The 17,372-nt window shown below is 33.9% G+C and overlaps 1 protein-coding gene across 1 annotated transcript in view; it reads right to left on the bottom strand.

Annotated features, from left to right (window-relative positions):
* The window catches only part of MMP16 (matrix metallopeptidase 16), a 159,595-nt gene that overhangs the window by 74,344 nt on the left and 67,879 nt on the right, over window positions 1-17,372 (bottom strand). The window contains exons 2-3 of the mRNA XM_075141528.1: window positions 16,897-17,045; window positions 8,883-9,005 (exon numbers count right to left, since the gene is read on the bottom strand). Of these exons, the coding sequence (XP_074997629.1) occupies window positions 8,883-9,005; window positions 16,897-17,045 (272 nt within the window). The remainder of the gene's footprint in view (window positions 1-8,882; window positions 9,006-16,896; window positions 17,046-17,372) is intronic.

Below are 17,372 nucleotides of genomic sequence, written 5' to 3'. Positions count from 1 at the left end.
TTTCTGCACTGCAAATTCATCACCTTTTTGTTGTTTCTTTGAAATTAAAAGTTTGAACTCTTTAAATCTCTTATTATAAGACATTTTCTCCAGTCTATTAAATATTTTCTGTGATTTTTATTGAACTCTCTCCAATTTTGCAATGTTCTTTTAAAACTGACTGTGTCAGAACTACAAAGTACTGCTGTACTGATCTCGCTGTCAGAGAGAAGTCCTCTGATATGTAGGCATAGCTTTACCCTAGATGATATAAATGTCATGTGGTTCAAATTGCTTTGTATGATGCCCTTTCTTCACAGTTATTTACTCATCAGTAATTTTATGATCAGTGTTGTGTTGATTTTCAGGTGATTAAAAAAATATTGGATGTGCTGGACCAACTATCAGTCTCTGCAGACACCCTCTCTGAAAGCTCCCTCCATTGTGAATTACTTTTTTGAGATGTTTTAGTTAGCAATTTCATAAACTACTCAAGCTGTGCCCCTTGAGAATGTACAGTATTTTACAACCAGAGTGTCATGTGGCACTAAATCAAAACACCTCACAAAGGCACACTTACACTGCCACTACCAAAAACTTGACAACAGTTAACCTGTTGCTGTGCTAAGAATACCACTTAAAAAGCTGACAATTTTTCTCTTAGTCAATCCTGCAGTGCGCTCTCTAAAGCGTGTAAATCGTCTCAAGCACAGCTCATTGAAGGTTTAGAGCCTCTATTATTTGCTATGTATAATGAATACAGCAAATGAATCAACAGGCTTTCATAGAAAATAGAATATGTCTAGCAAAACTGATATTTTGATGTAGGAAAAGTTCATCTGAAAGATACAGGGGTTTTTTTATTGTTTTGTAGTTAGGAATCTTAGTAATGGGTTAAAGTCACACTTTGGGGTTATGTAAACAGAGCAAAAAGATGGTCTTATGCTGTTATATGTGATATGAGTAAATGGATGAAAACAGATTGGAATTTTGTATTGGTGGTAAATTGATTAATTACTTGGTCTAAAAGGGTTTGACTCACGTTTTAAACCTTATCACTTTACATTTTCTACTTTTTCAGTGCACAGAATTAAGATTTAGTCATTGATTACAAATGAAAAATTGAGCCATTGTGCTAGTTTCACACACATTAACTAGGGGTGATTACCTATGATGGAAGACCTTTTCCAAGGGATTCAGCTATTGAATTCCTTTTGAAATAGCATCCTACATCTCAAGATTCATTGTCAAGATGAAAGATTTTTCAAAGCGTACATTCTGAATTAAAACAAGACAGATTTCTGGCTTCCAAAATAACCTTCTGGAGAGGGCAAAATTATACTGAAAAACGTAGCTTCTAAAAGAGATTAAATAAACGAGTAATTATTTCCAATATAAGAGTATTTCTAGAAAATGATTGTCCATTTTATATGTTTAACACAAGTCATGTTCAATCCTAAAAGGACAATTTCCAATACTGTGTGTAACACGAATGTTGAAGTTGTCTAGCTGGGAACTTTGCTTAGAATAATTCACCCATGTGACATATGAAATCCAAGTTATTTTGCATTTCTTTCATGGTGTTGATCATATAATCTCCAAAGGGGAAATACAGTAAGAAGATCAATCCATAAAGACAATGTATCAACTACCAGAGATTCTAGGACTCATCTCTTAAAAGTCTTCCGTTTAGATATATCACTGCAGTAGCAAATAAAGCCTTATATGAACCCTTTTCCTATTACATTTGGCTCTACATCTTAAAGCTAGCAGTAACCTGAAATAGTGGTAACTGCCACTGGTAACAAAAAAAGAGGAACTGGGTATCTTACACTCAACACGTCCAGATAATGGAGCTCAAATAAAAATAAATGGAGGACACACCAACTCAGAACCACTTTTATTGCAAGGTGGCAGTATAGCAAGACAAAGGCCATCACAATAAGAAAACAGTATTTCCTAAGTATTACTTTCCTAACCTCCAAGTCTAGTGATCATTTCACAGAAAAGATGTTCAATAAAGAGAAAGATCCAATGCTGACCTTGACCAGAACAGCAATGCAACCTTATAAAGAGGCTGAAGACCATATTCACAATTCCTTCCAAAGAGAAAGTATTTTAGTAAGGAAAAGATGATCTATAAGATGAAACATTTACTTCGATGTCTTTTTTTACAAACTACTAAACTGAGTGATGCTTTGTATAAATTTTGAAAGCTGTTATTCTTAGACGACCACAGCCATGTATCAATTGAATACAGTATTTTGTGGTTATTATTGCTGTTTGATGCAAACATGGTTTTCAACCTAATAGTTGCTTTAGGCATTATAGCTTTTAAATCCATGTCTTGTACAACAAGAATAAGATTTCACTAGTGATATGCACTTTTCACACTGATTTACTATTTCTGCAGATGCCTGAAAAGTCTTGTTTTGGAGACTGTTATTCTGAAATTCTGAGACCTATTGATTTTAGAAAAGCTTTGGGTTTTCCTTCCCCTCCCCCTTCTTCTCCAAAATAACCTCAAAAAAATTATCCATGTTTCAGTGACACATTTTTGGCTGCAACAACTTCTGGAGCCTTGCAAGGCTGTCAAGATATACCTTACTTGGCTGTGTAAAATCAGTCATCTGAAATTTAAATACAGTACATTAAGTAGCACATATTTGCCATTAAATGTCACTATTTCCTTTTTTTCTTCCTGAGCAGTCATTAGAACAGCTTGTTATATTTTTCACGTAAATTGCTACAATTCTGTATATAAAATCAACCCTCTGACCCAAGCTAGACCCAAGAGGCAATTCAGCAAGGGCTAGACAAAACTTGAAATGCATAAAGCTTATTATTACTGCTTACCTTAGCAGTAATGGCCTCCACAAGAGTTCTAATAACTCAGTGAGACTTCTTCATGGCCTGTAGACTTTGATACTTCTATTCTCCACTGCATATAATAAATACTGCTTTTAAATTGGTTCTATGCTAATTTGTGCATTAAATCCAGAGTATAAGATTAACAATATCTTACTATCTTGTTGTACTGATTAGACTGGATACTAATGAATGCTTTTAGAATAATTAGGTAATTATAATGATGCAAGATGATCTGTTATTTTTTTTGGAACATAAATATATTAATTAAATATAAATGGGGAAAATATTTCTACAATGCTATTTCTCTCAAACATTCCAAGATTTCCTTGGAGCAAAGTCACAAATTGGCAACCCCATTCTAAAGAAAGAAAGGACACAGAATATTCAACTGAATAGGTAAAAAGATGCAGTTAGTAATCTGTTTGAAGTAAGCCAATTATAGATCTGTATTTGATATGAAACAGTTAAGATATAAAATGAATAATAATTAAGATAAATTTGAATAACTTGTTGAAACTACCTTCTCATTGCCATTGCTGCAAATCAAACTGAAACTGAACCAAAGTTTTTCTTTTTTTTTTTTTTTTTTTAAACCCACTGTTACTTTTATTGAGATTAATAGAGTACCTCTGGTCAAAGGTATATTTCATTTTGCACCATCATTTCGCTAGATATTTTCTATCATGTTGCTTCCTTAATCTCTCACTCACGTGAGTTTTCTTAGCTTCAATTTCTTTCCAGTCTCACTTTGCTAACTCTTTGTAACTATAAGCTGAGAATATTTCTCATGTAAAATGTGATCTCGGTTCATATAGCTCCTGCTCCAGCTGATTAAACCCAAGTCAGAACTATTGCTTTTGATTTTCTTTTCTTGTTCTGTCACCACATTAAAAGTCAAGCTAATGCTGCCATGTTGGAAAGAATTTATAATTCTCTTGCCTTTTTGGTTTCATGAATAATATTCTCCCCATAATTCATTAAAAGGAGATGAAAAGTGACAAAGATGAGATTTCCAAGATACAAAACCAAGATTAGCAAAATATGTGACACAAAAATGCTTTTATAGGAAAGATGTTCTAAATAATCCCATGTCACAAATTACTACAATTTAAAATTAATAAAATACAACATAAACATTTACAATTATAGCATATTGATGTTGAAATATTTAATTATTGCAAGATTGCTGAAATAGGTGAGTATTAAAGAAATGAGAATGGATATGCTACAATATTCAAATTTTATATGAAAAAGACTGACATTAAAAATACATATAGTGACGAGCATTTTTTTGTTAATTACACTGTAGAAAAGCATAACTGATTGGCTTAATTGATTGTTATATAGGAATCCTCTCTCACAATTACAGTTATCTAGTCTTTTTTCATTGCATAAATTTTAGGATCACCACAGTGTAATTTAATCTCCTTTTATTAGGTATATTTGACATGTCCTCCCCTCTTCCATTCAGAGGTTAGAAATGCTAAGGTATATAACACTGGTAACATAGTTCTTTAAGAAAAGGGCAAGCATTACCTTTATTAAGTTGGACTTTGGGAAAGCACCAAACTTTATCAGAGGGATAAATATGCTTAAATCAACACTCAGGAACTGGAGTATTCCATTTTATTCAGATTCCTAAACATTGTCTATAATGGCACTAGGAGATGTCGGGTAGATAGATGCTGGAAACTTTCCTGTGTATCATCAGGTTGACTAGAATTGTATTTTTCACGGTATTTCTGAGTGAAAGCTCGAAGGAGATGCATGCAGTTATAATAACAAAAGAATGTTTAATAAAGCTTTAATTAGCATCTAATTCTGAATCCATGATTACTACAAAAAGCTAATGTTTAATGTCAGGAATCATAGCATCCCTGTCCCATTAGTCCTTAAGGGTTGAAGCCTTATGGTAGCCTAACCGTTTATGAGAACTTTATTGTAGAAAACAAGTAGTCTCTCTAGCACAAATTACTATTTTTCTAGATTTGCAACTGTAAATCATCAGAGTTCCAGCAAAACATGTAAGTAGGAATGCTAAGAACTCATGGGTGAGTCATTTTGAAAACATCTGTTTTCAGAAAACCCTGAAAACTTCTTCACCATGCCACTCAGAATGCTTTCCACATCTGGAGGTATCATTTCTCAATATAAATCTGCATGCATTTTCTATACTACTGCATGCTCTGTGACACAGAGGAGCTAAGAACTTCAAAATTTGTTACTGACTTAAAATGGTAGAGTAGGATTCTAGAGCATATAGTTAGGTATTGCCACTGTCTTAAGATCTTGAAGGCCTCATATGTACATAGGGAAAAAATTATATCAAAGTGCAGCCCAATCCTGTAAATACTTCTGGCATGTTTCAAAATATATTAGTCAGGTACAACTGAACTAAAGCATAGAATATTGCTAGCATATTGAAGAAAAGGACATACAAACATTTATGTTCTATTTTTACAAAGCTGATTGTTTCATTGATTCACATTGTTGCTCCTTCTTTAAAGTACTGGATGATTTACTTCCCTAGCAAAAAAGATGATTGTTTTTTTGAGAGAGACTCATAAGAGTCTTTGTAAACACACCCTTAAAAAAAAAAAAAATACAAAAATCCCTTAATGGGTTTTATAGATTTCTTCTCTAATTCTATATAACGTTCAGAGATTGTTATGTAACCTGTTAGGGTCTAAAACACTAAGACCATATCATTAAGATCTTTGTCATTTGTTCTGTAACGGGGCTATAATTTTCATATACTGTAGATGTTCTCCTTCACTCCTATACTCTTCTGGCTAGTTAAAAGGTTCAAATAATCATTTTCTGTTTCTTTCTCTGTAAGAGTCATGTTAGTATATAACATAAGAACTAATAATGTTTACAAGGTATACCAGCATGAACTATACCTGGCAGAAAGATACAGTAAGTAATATTGCTGTGTAACTTAATTAAAAAGAGAAATTCTAACAAACACCCTATTCACCAGTTCAAATAAGCGGAAAGCTGCATTCCCTGAGGGAGAGAAAGTACAATTAATGCAGCACAATGCCCATTCCATGCTGATGTTCCCAGTACTGGAAATCTGCATTTTGTTACTGTCTGCACACATATTGTTTTCTAAGAGTAATTATCACCCAATTCCAAATTGTAGTGTGTGGTCAAAAAGGACATAATTAATGTAAATTATAATAGTAAGTCACTTCTTTGAAGCTCCATCTTGAAATTTTGGGGAACTGTTTCAGCTTGAAAAATTACAAATTGAAAATATGGAAATACAGAAAATATATTTTGTCGCATGTGTATCTGTTTCAATCCTCTTACCCATGATTACAGGGACAATCTAAGAGGAAATATATTCTGAACAACATTAATTAATTTAAATTTAACAGGTGCCAGGAGCAATTCTTGGGGAAAAAATAAGTGTCAGAGAGAAAATGCTAGAGTAAATATATAAGTAGACACAGTTTAAAATGCATTTATATGTGATCTCAATTCTATTTTTCCATTAATAATGTCTTGATGTTTTGCCTGAAGTGATAATTATTCCATTTAAATAGAGCATGTGAGGATATACTCTAAGACCAAGTAGCCAGGCAGATAGTAAGTGGTAAATGTAGCTTTTGGTCTCTTTCAAAGGGCTCCCCTTCAGCACTGGAATTGCACCTATTTGGCAGTGATGCATACGAAGAAGAACTCCACATCTGTGGATTTCAGAGAGTTCAACAAGAGTTTATACATTTACAGTATTATATTAAATATCTTCTTGAAATAAGCAACAAAGAAGCAAATTTGAAAAGTTTGCCTTAGTCTACTCCAATCAAAATTCTTGGCAAAAAAAAAAAAAACACCACACCAAATATTTTAGGAAAACCCATTAACTGCTGTTCAGGTCCATGTTCTGCTCATCTGTTAGTGTCTTTTTAACATAATGGGTATGTCCAAATACTTTTTTTTGCTATTACCCTTCCTGTTCAGAAAAGCTGGTGAGTGCAGTCCTATGATAACTGATGGGTGGTGTCTTTTTTATTGTTTATTCTGTGCTTCTGTTCTGTTGGGGGGGAGGGGGAGCTTGGTTTTGGGTTGGTTTTTTTTTGTGGGGTTTCGGTTTTGTTTTCCAGAAAAGTGGAAGAGGTAACAGACATTGAAATGAGGGATAAATCACTCTTTCTTTGGAGGAATTACTAAGCTTGCTTAGTGGGCGCAGTTCAGACTACAAGGTTTGACTGGCCAGGAAGACACAGAATGCAGCTGGAAACCTGCAGGTTATAAAGAGACTGAGAAGTGGCACTGAGAAAAATGGAGCAGACAAGTGATGCTAGAGATATGATCAAAAGTTTAGGGAACAAAGCAACTTAAAATGTCATTCAGTTAACTGGTATTAAGCCTGTAAGCAGGGAATTGCTGGGAAGAACAAAGCAGGTGAGGAGAAATGTGTAAAGATTTGTATTTCTTTTTTTGTTGTCCTTATTTGCTTTGAGTTATTTTTTAATTCAGAAAGATTAATATTGTTTTTTTTTTTTTATTCTAATAAAATTTAGGGTTTCTACTTGAAATGCCTTTTGGTCTGTAATTAACTATAAAAAATATTATAGGTTTGTTCACTTCAAAGCTCTGTTTGACTGGAGGTCTTGTCAAAGTGGGAGAGTGAACATTTTACAAGAGGGAAAGCAGGAGGTAAAAATTGCTATAAATTCTTCAAAGTGAGAAAGATTACTAGATAGTTGCCACATAGTTTAATAGCTGGCACCCTTGTTTCTTATTATGATTAATGCCTTCGGGTGACAGTACAGAAGATATACAAGCGGTAGGATTTAGACTGTTGTAAAAAATCCTGTAATGAAATAGGGAATCAGACTCTGTAAAAATCAGAGCAATAGAAAAACACACATATTTGTAGGTGACCATGCATGCCTTGCCGTATGTGTGCACACACATTACATCTAAATTTTAAAATGCAGATAAATGTAAAGTGCTGTAGGTGGGCATTCTTATTCTAACCAACTATGCATTACATTTACATTAACAATAAAGGATTCCAGCCAATGCAACATATTAATCTCAAGGCAGTCAGTTCTCTATTACTTGAAGTTGTGTAATGTCTTAAAATAGAATTCTCCAATTCAGACATAAGCCATAGTATTGACACAGAGTTACTAATAAAATTATCTCTTCACTGTGGTATGAAGAACAGTCTATATGACCATTAGAGCTTAGGAACTTAAAATTTAATACTTATATGGGTTCATGAATAATCTCACCAGTTAATGAATTTGAAAACTATTTTATCCCTCAGAACTTACCCTTGTTAGATATTACGGGAATCCCAATGAGTCTGTGTGAATTTTCAAACAGGCTGTATTGGAATCCTTAGTTTGCTGACAAATTATGGATTTTATATCATATACATGACACTTTCTTTGGTTGACAGAGCTCTAGCAAGTACACAGTTTGCATCTAACTTCCCCTGCAAAGACCAGTTTTGACAATAGGCAACATACTGTGTAAGCTACATGCCAGACTCAAGAGTTCTAGAGATGTACACCCCCGCACATACTCCTATGCCCATCATCATGTAGGCAGGAAATGATTGGGTCAGTGACTCACCAAATTATAATCAAATGCATTTGTACTGTAGGCACCCACATTTTGCAGAGACTCACTCCTTTCAATAACCTATTTTACATACTTAAATTAGAGGTCTGAGTTTCATTACAGCACTCCTAGTTTCAGAGTAATGTTCCCTGAGAAGTTGCCAAGAGGATTGACAGGTAAGATTCAGGACATAGTGAGTGTTAAATCAATGCTGAAAGCTTCAGAGAATTTATCGGTTACTAAATGCATGCCAAGAAAATAATTTGGTTCTTATGTAGTATGTACATACTTACCCAAGAGGTATCCAAATCAGCATTTTTATATCACATATTAATAATACACTTCTCAAAATGTTGAAAAATATTTCAGAAATTGATATTTACTTTAAATTAAAAGTTAGCACTACTAGTGACATTTATATATCTATATCAAATCTTTGGTACCTGTAAGTGATATGTTTGTGTTGCCATTTCTGTCCTGTTAATGCATAGCGTTTCCGACGAATGTTAAATTTGGAGCTACCTCTTGTTTGGTCAGGCACACCACATCGAGGTTTCTTCATCCAGCTGTAAGAAACAGCACCACACAGTTAAAGCAACGTGAAAGAAAAATCATAACCATGGCACCCAACTAATAAAAACATCATACTTTTTTGAAGTTACAGTATTATCAATTTTGTGTCTACATGCAACAATGACTAACAAAAGGAACAGTTATCTTGTTACCATATGTACAGTTTGTGAAACTTCATTGCATCCCATGACATTCAGAAATCAATTTCTTTGCTGTTATTTTTCCTAGTTTTCTTTTGTTACAACCTCTGAACAAAGACTTCGTAACTGGACAAGTCTTTCACAGTCAATAATTTATTTTGATTCATTCAAGGTAATTATGATTTGTGTTACTAACTTGTTTGTTGAAGGTGAAGTTAAAGTATATACACAAAGTTTTAATCAAATCACTAGTTCCTAAATTATTTTTTGTATTCTTTGATCCTTCTCTTTTGTCTCATTGTCAAGGTATTTAAACAAGCCTCCAGTTCTTCTAATCAAAGAGCCCAGTCAACTGCCAGAATTTTTTAATTCATGATACTGAAACTGTTAACTTTATGATACTATTAAGTTCTTCTGTGTTACTCTCTTTCCACACAATGAAGAGTATCTCATTGCAACTGTAAGGTCCTAGTGGAGATATTTAACTCAAGAATTCTGCTTAAGAATATTTAATGCTCTGCACAAAATCAAGTTGAAAAGGTCTAAATCACAAACAACAAAACTGACCATTGCAGCAGCACCAGGTTTTCCACAGACGTGCTCGATTTTTACAGTGGCCTTCAATATTTCAATGTTTTCCAATATATCAAAAACTTCAAATTTGTCAGCATTCCAAATGTGTCAAAATTAAGACGATATCTAATTCAAAAGCATGAGTTCAACAGCAGTATCATTGAACCGTTTCTCACTTGTAGCGTAAGGGTTATTTAGTTTTAGTAAAAGTGAACAAAACTCAGCTGAAGTTATTATTTTATATTAACTTAATAGCTGTCAAACAATTTACCATCAGAAAGACAGTAAGATTAAAGACATTCACCGCATAAGTAACAGACAAATCTCTGTTACTTTTCCAGTTCATTTGACTTTATTTCTATCATGCCAAATAATTACTGACGTAAAAGCTATAGTTTTCCCATGGTATTTACCCCAAGAGTAGTCATACCCTATATTCAGGCTTACATGAATGAATTTCTGACCATTAAACTGGCATTTAAGCATTGTTTCATAAATAAATATACACATAGTAGCTCTATGTATGTATGACTGGATGATAGAAAAGTCATTTGAAATGTCATCTCAGAACGTAGACTCCTTTTAAAACATTCACAGATACCAAAAACTCAAAAAAACAACTGCCAAGCATCTTTCACCTTCTCCAGTAGATATTCTTAATTCAATATATGCAAAAATGAAGAAAACCATCTTGTTTTGTCCAGAAGAAAACATGGAATATTTGCAGTACAAAGGAGCAGTGTGTGTGTGTGTGTGTACAAAAAACGACACAATCTAAAGAAATAATTGATTTTTCAGTTCTGTACTCAAGGAATGAGACGTGCATTGTAAGTTTTACACCTACTAATACAAGACAAACCATACTGCATACTGAATGAATTTTTAGAGATGGGCTAATCCAGTCAAAATCAGCCACGCACATTTTCATAAATCTGTGTGAAGAGGTTTAAAAGTACAGCCAGATTTATAACACTTCATATATGCTGTAGCTATGGATATATAGCAAACTATTGTTTAAATGCATAAGTAGGAGTTAAGCTCACCAGCCTGTGTGAAAATAGAAAATTTTAGTGATAGTACCAAGATGACACTGCATCCCACTTCCACTGATAAAGACTATAGAATTGCCTGCAAAAACGTTGATGAGTGACACATCCATCGAGTAGTACAAGTGGGGAAGCCATAACTTATGAATTTGACTGCCTGAAGACACTGAGTTCATTGTTACCTCTTTCAAATAAGAAACACAGAATGATTTACTCTAATTTCTGGTCAGAATAATTACAAAATATGCGTGGCACATAAAACAGTTGACTATTATTTGTATTTGCAAGGAAGACAATCTTCTTTCTCTAGTGTCTGCAAAGACAATACTGCAAAATCTATAAAACTTTACCCCACCAGTATTTGCTGAAACACCTGCAACTTTACTTCAGGTTCCTCTGTTTTTTTAAAAGAAGTGTCAGTTCAACAAAAAAGACATTAGCAATTTCTGGGATGAAATATTATTGAAAAGTTTAATTTGTTCTAATAATAAAAAAAAAAAAAAGGAAGGAAGCAGACCTTAGTTACAGACCAAAGGGTAGTTCTATTCTTCTTAGTAAAATGATATCATATTTACACTTCAGCAAATGAGATTAAAATTGGCTCAGACCTCAGAAAACTTTTAGACACGTTGTAATACTTTTTCACAGTGCATGTTAGATCAGCATGCAGTTACCATGCATTTTAATGACAGGTTATATTTAAATTATGCTGTTGAAACTGCACACACACATTGCAGAAAAAGACATATACATAACAAAAGATCAGTGTTCTCACCTTAAGGTGATATCACTACATCAAAAGAAAGAAGCAAGGAATAAAGCAAAAAAAACCCCTATTATATTTTGTCAGAAACACTGTGCAAAAATGTCAGGGTTTTGTATAAAATATATAATATATAACTTATAGTTGTGTTGTTTCAAGGACAATGACTTTAAATCAGTTGAATTAGGCCTCCCCCCAAAAAAAAATGTTTAAATTATTTACCTTAACTGATGGAGACCTATTTTAATAGCAGGGTTTGCTCACTGGCAAGCCAGGGGCAGATAAGTGTAAATATTCCAAGCTGTGAATTTAAAAATTAATCTTCAAAGCTGTTATTGAAATAATCTCTCAAGTTATGTCAAAGGTTCAATACTCTTACAGAAAATAATGTTAGCATAAAATATTTTACACTTAAGATTAATACAAAAAGTCAAGAACAGTAGATAGCATGGATTCAAAATTCAACATTGTATTATCTTACTAGAACTACTGACAATCCATTTTTAGCAAAACAATATATGGCCCAAAATAACATGTTATGAAATTCAAGCAGTCACAATTTGTTCTTGCATTGATTTTGAAGTGGTATGTACCTATCAAGAATATTATGCTTGTATCCTTATTGGTTTGGATGGGCAGAAGATGTTCCATGTTGTCATGCTGTCTGGCCCACTAATGTTCTTACTGTTCTTACATGAGAACTGGGACTGTGGTTCACACACAATGCAAATCCCAACGTAAATCAAACGGAAGCCTTTGCACAAGTGGTTCACTAGATTTCAGGAAATTATCTTCATGTAAAATTTAAGGAAAGATGCAATCTGCAGCTGAAGAGTTGGACTATCACCAAATCTATTGCCTGGATCTCAGCTGAGCTAAGTTTAGCAGTCAGAATTTCAAATAAATTACTACATGGTTAGTATTGGAGTTCAGTATTTTCTAGCACAGAAATGAGGCAAAATGTTAACAACTGCTGGCACATAAATTTTCTTTTTTTTTTTAAACTTGTTAAAAAATTTTTTTAAAACAGTAATTATTCTCACATTGACTGGGAGGAAGACTTCTGTCAATAGTAATCATTAATGCTCATGACATTTGGGGATACTTATGTGTAATATGCTCTCCCATCTGGGGGGAATTGACAAATAAAACATTCATTTTTATTTTCTTCCAAATATAGCAGCTTTTAACATAATGTGACCAAGGTCTTCCATGTTCTTGATTGCTTGTTAGAGCTTAATTTTTTTTTGTAATAATTGTTTTTCATTTTAAAAAGGTGCATACTGGTAATGACTTTGCCTCTCTTTCATCTGATTCTGAACTTGTAGAGATCTTTTATGCAGCAGCCCCTCAAAATTAATGTTTTATCAGTACTCAATGAAGAGGCTTAATTGTGACTAATGCACTCTATGTGTAGTCTATATCACATCAAATTCCTTTCTTAGCGCTTCCATTAGTTTGAATCTTGAGGAGCTATATATGTCAGAATTCAAACAGTTTAGACTCACAGAAAATCTGAAAAGATTAAAATAAAAATATGCAGTAAAACTGTAATGTTTTTCCCGTGGAGAGAGAGATGAAACTGAACTTCTCATAACTCAAGCTAGTTGCCTAACCATATTTTGTTCTTTGGGGGTTAAGAGAAGAATCTCTTTCTTTCTCCCCACTTTCTTAAGCCTTCAGGAAAAAGTTTTGATCTAACGCAGAATCAAAACATTAAAAAAACCTACCTATGGTTAAAAGCCCCCGCTCATTTATTCCTAATCAAAACTGCTGCTTAGGCTGTTGGTGGTGGTGGTGGTTTTTTGGTTGGTTTTTTTTTTTTTTGGCAAAGTTATAGCAAAAAAGGAAAATAAAAGGAAGAGTCCAACTTGACTTAGTGCAACTTGACTTAGTGGCTGGAAAACTATAGACATTTGTTTAAGAAAAATGCTGAATGGTACCCTTAAACTTCTTGTGAGGAGAGATAAGTATGTTTTCTAAACATCTTTACTCTTCCCTACAGTACTCTGCTATTACAGAGCTTTACTGACACTCCTCTAAGTAATAGGAAGCAGTCAGAGAGTGATGTAAGATACTGTATTTCAGCCCTGTTACTGACGATGATTTGTCTGTAAGACTTCTCATTGAATGTTTGCTGAGAGTACAAAACCTTATGTATAGCTTTTGTGCAAAAATATTTATTAATATAATAGACCACCGAGTCAATTTCAACAGCTCAAAATTTACCGTTCACTCTTGCTCTGTGACTGATAATATATAAACAGCAGAGATCATACATAAACATGATTACATCTTAATTACAAACATTGAAGTAAACTTGGTTAGAAGATCATCTGAGCATTAAAATTTGCCATTTATTTATAAAGTATGGCATTAAAATAAAATGAATGCTTTGTTACTGTTGCATAGATTTAGTCACCATCCTGTACACAACCATATTATCTGTATACCAAGAAGTTTGTAATGTACCCCTTTAAACAGCAAAACATGTTTTGGAAATAAACGTATATAGCTATTTTAAGAAGAGACAACAACTAGTCTTCTTCTACTTAGTATGTTTGGTTTAGGGGTATGAAAGCCCAGGATGCCAACAGTGGGTCCATTTTCAGAAGTCTCCTTTTTAATGAATCATTGACTCTGTTTGATAATATTTAAATGAAACAGAAAATACTATGGCACCCCATGCAAATGTCAGACAGTATTTTCACTGAGTTTGCCATTGTCATGATACTTGTATTCAGAACATCCTTCATATTTTTACACCATTATAATGATGTCTCTTTCTACCACTCACTCTTCCTCATCCCCAGCAATAAGCACGCATCATACTTTTCAAGCCACTTGGGAAACAAATTAAAAAATATAGCAAAACTAAGGGAATGGTGAGTAGTAGGGGGAAGATGAACACTGTTCATATTTATGCATGCCAAAATACTCATTAAAGGATTATCTTTTTTTCAGAGCAGCAAATTCCCCCCAGGAGACTTTTGGTGATGATGCTGCAGGACATTATTTCTGTATATCCCCAAAGCTGGTTCCTATCAAGTTACTACTATAACTTCTTTTAGTTGTTTGTCCTTCTGAAGACGAAGAGGTACATCGTAATCTCTTCTCAAGACATGCTAGAGAAGCAGGTAAATCCTCACGCATAAGATGAGAATATATTGGTTTTACAAAGTTCCTGCTGTACTCTTTATTTTGCAATGCCAGCATTGTATGTGATTATAACATACTAATCACAGAGAAACAAATGGTAAACTGTCACATATTTCTGGCCAAAAGAGAGTATATATACTTTCTGTGTAGATGAAAGGGAAAATTATTTAAAATATTTACAAAATACTGCCATTAATGAACAACTGAAAAAAAAAATTATCCTTTGTTATATAGTCATATCTCCCAAGAATATTCAGTGGTGTTAATTGGTGGTAACTTGAGGCCACAGTTTAGTTTAATGAGTTTATTTTTTTCCTCAGCACTAATGCAAATGTGACAAGTCTTTAAGAATCAGTTCTATTCCCAACTTGACTCAAGTAAATGCAACTCCAAATGTGTAAGTAAATTCCGAATTCATCCAGCATGAGCTATATGTACCTAAGAATTGCCATGCTTTAATATATCTTTCTGTAGAGAAGAAAATCATGCATCAAAAGCTTTGGAAGACTCAATATCCACCAGACTGTAAAATTAATGTTTTGGACTGCTGCATAGATGGATTCCTTTGCCTTTTACATAGCAGAAGTAGTGAAGACAACCTTGATGACATACTGGCCCACAAGCCCAATTTAGCAAACATAAACCACTTCCCTTTCCAATTAAAGTTTTAGTTTGCTTTGGTTTTTTTCAACTCACTAGCTGATACTCTAAACTAAGAGTTTTCCTCAGGTTACCACTTTCTATCTTCTCTGTACTGCTAACTCCGAACAGATTATTTTCCTTTTAGTGAAATATATTGCCTCTTACAAAGCTGCCATTAATGGGTCTTTAAAAGGCTACTAGTGGCTGGTATAGCAGCACTATCCCCTCAAGGATCAATCACTGAAGCTGTGTAAAGAACCTAGTCTCTCCACCCTGCAGATTGGATCATAAACATACTTTTGAGCATGGCTCTCTCACAAGGTGTTTACTGCTATTGCACTCCATGTTCTAAGGTCCTTTAAATTCCTAAACTGAGGGATGTGTGATCAACTCACCTCCCCTTAGGGCAGCCCTAAATCTGCTTTGCTTTATTGCTTTTCAATGCAATAATGCATGTGCCAGTGGAATCAAATGATTTTTCCAATCCTGCCAGCATTTTGGGTAGTCTCATCCCTAAACTGATAGAATGATAGAATGATAGAAATTATAGAAATGATAGAATGATAGAAAAATGATAGAATGATAGAAATGATAGAAAAATCATTCTTGTCAGCTACTTTACCAAAAAAGAATAATGAAAGATGACACATCGGGTTGGAGCTGGTAAATGGGAAATGAAGGAGGATTTTTTTTTCATCCCTAAAAAGCATTTTAGAGAAGTAGTAGAAACATATTTCAATAAAGTAAATGTTGGATATTTTGTTATTGTTTGCTTTTCAAGCGAAGTAACTTTTTCTAAAATCACAAGATAATCTTTATTGCATTTTAACTGGAATGAGTCCAACAAGCACTTCAAATCTTAATCCCAGATACGTATTCTTACTATGTGTAAGAATAATATGTGTACTAAGTGTACCTTTTAAAATTTGGCATAGTTTAGAGTTGTTTGGAAGTGTCTTTTAATAGCTCTGTTTCACAAAGTTTCTCTGTGTTCAGTCTGTCAGTAAAATCAGACACTGCTGGCCAACTTCAGAATTGCAAAGGGCGTGCAAAACTAATCCAATTTTACTGCATGTATAATGACCACACCTGGTCTTTTGTTACTGGAAGCGATTAAATGAATGGACCAGTGGAGTGTGCTAAAATTTTTTTCAGTGGGATAAGGAAATTTACACTAAAGATTTTCCAGTAAGAAAAGACCCTTTCCACTGTGAAACATTTCATGAATTCTTGCTAATTTTGAATAAGTTTCTCCACTTCCACATTGATAATCTTTTGGCCTTTTCTTTAGTTAACACTGAAACATTTTCTTTACCATCACATGCCCAAAGGCAGACAGCAGTTAGGCAGGTGACTACCTGTTACCATGAACTACAGAAGATGAAAAGAAAAAAAAAAAAAAAGGCAAGGAGAGAGAGAAACATTTTAACTCCCCATCTGAAGCTGCAACACTATTTGGATATCCCGGTCACCCTGCTTCATGTGTTATAAAGTTTTTCCAGTTCTATTTTACCCTTCTTGAAACAGAAAAGTCAAGAGCAGTTCAGTACTGGTTACTTACTCAATTGTGTTCCTGTCCACTTTTCCTGTCATATTAATGCCATAGAACTGCTGCATGGCAGCTATAGCTGATTGCATGGTTTCTGCAGAGCGCAACACCGACATTCGGGGATCAGTTGGTGGAAGGTAGCCATACTTTTGTAACCATACCTGCAATGACAAGTGCAGTGGCTATTAAATAGAAATTAGAGGTAAATAAAATGCTCCCTAGTAATTAGTTTTGTACCATATATAATGAAGCTTCTAATTCACCAAGCATAAATAGTTAGTTTGGTTTTTGTGTTGTTTTTTTTTTTTTTCCCCAGATAAGAAATTTTTTGGGACTTTTATTTGATCTCCTTTACTAAAGATTCTGCTGGTTTAAGACTTACAGTGTTTTCTACACAGGAGCCAGCTCTCTTTATTATCTGAAACTGCCTGCTTCAATTATTTATTTAATTATTTATTTATTTGAAGTTACAACTTAAGCACCTAACC

This window comes from Calonectris borealis, chromosome 2 (assembly GCF_964195595.1).
Source record: "Calonectris borealis chromosome 2, bCalBor7.hap1.2, whole genome shotgun sequence".
Taxonomy (NCBI): domain Eukaryota; kingdom Metazoa; phylum Chordata; class Aves; order Procellariiformes; family Procellariidae; genus Calonectris; species Calonectris borealis.
The sequence above is the reverse complement of the archived record's forward strand: the minus strand, read 5'-3'. Positions and strand labels throughout refer to the sequence as shown.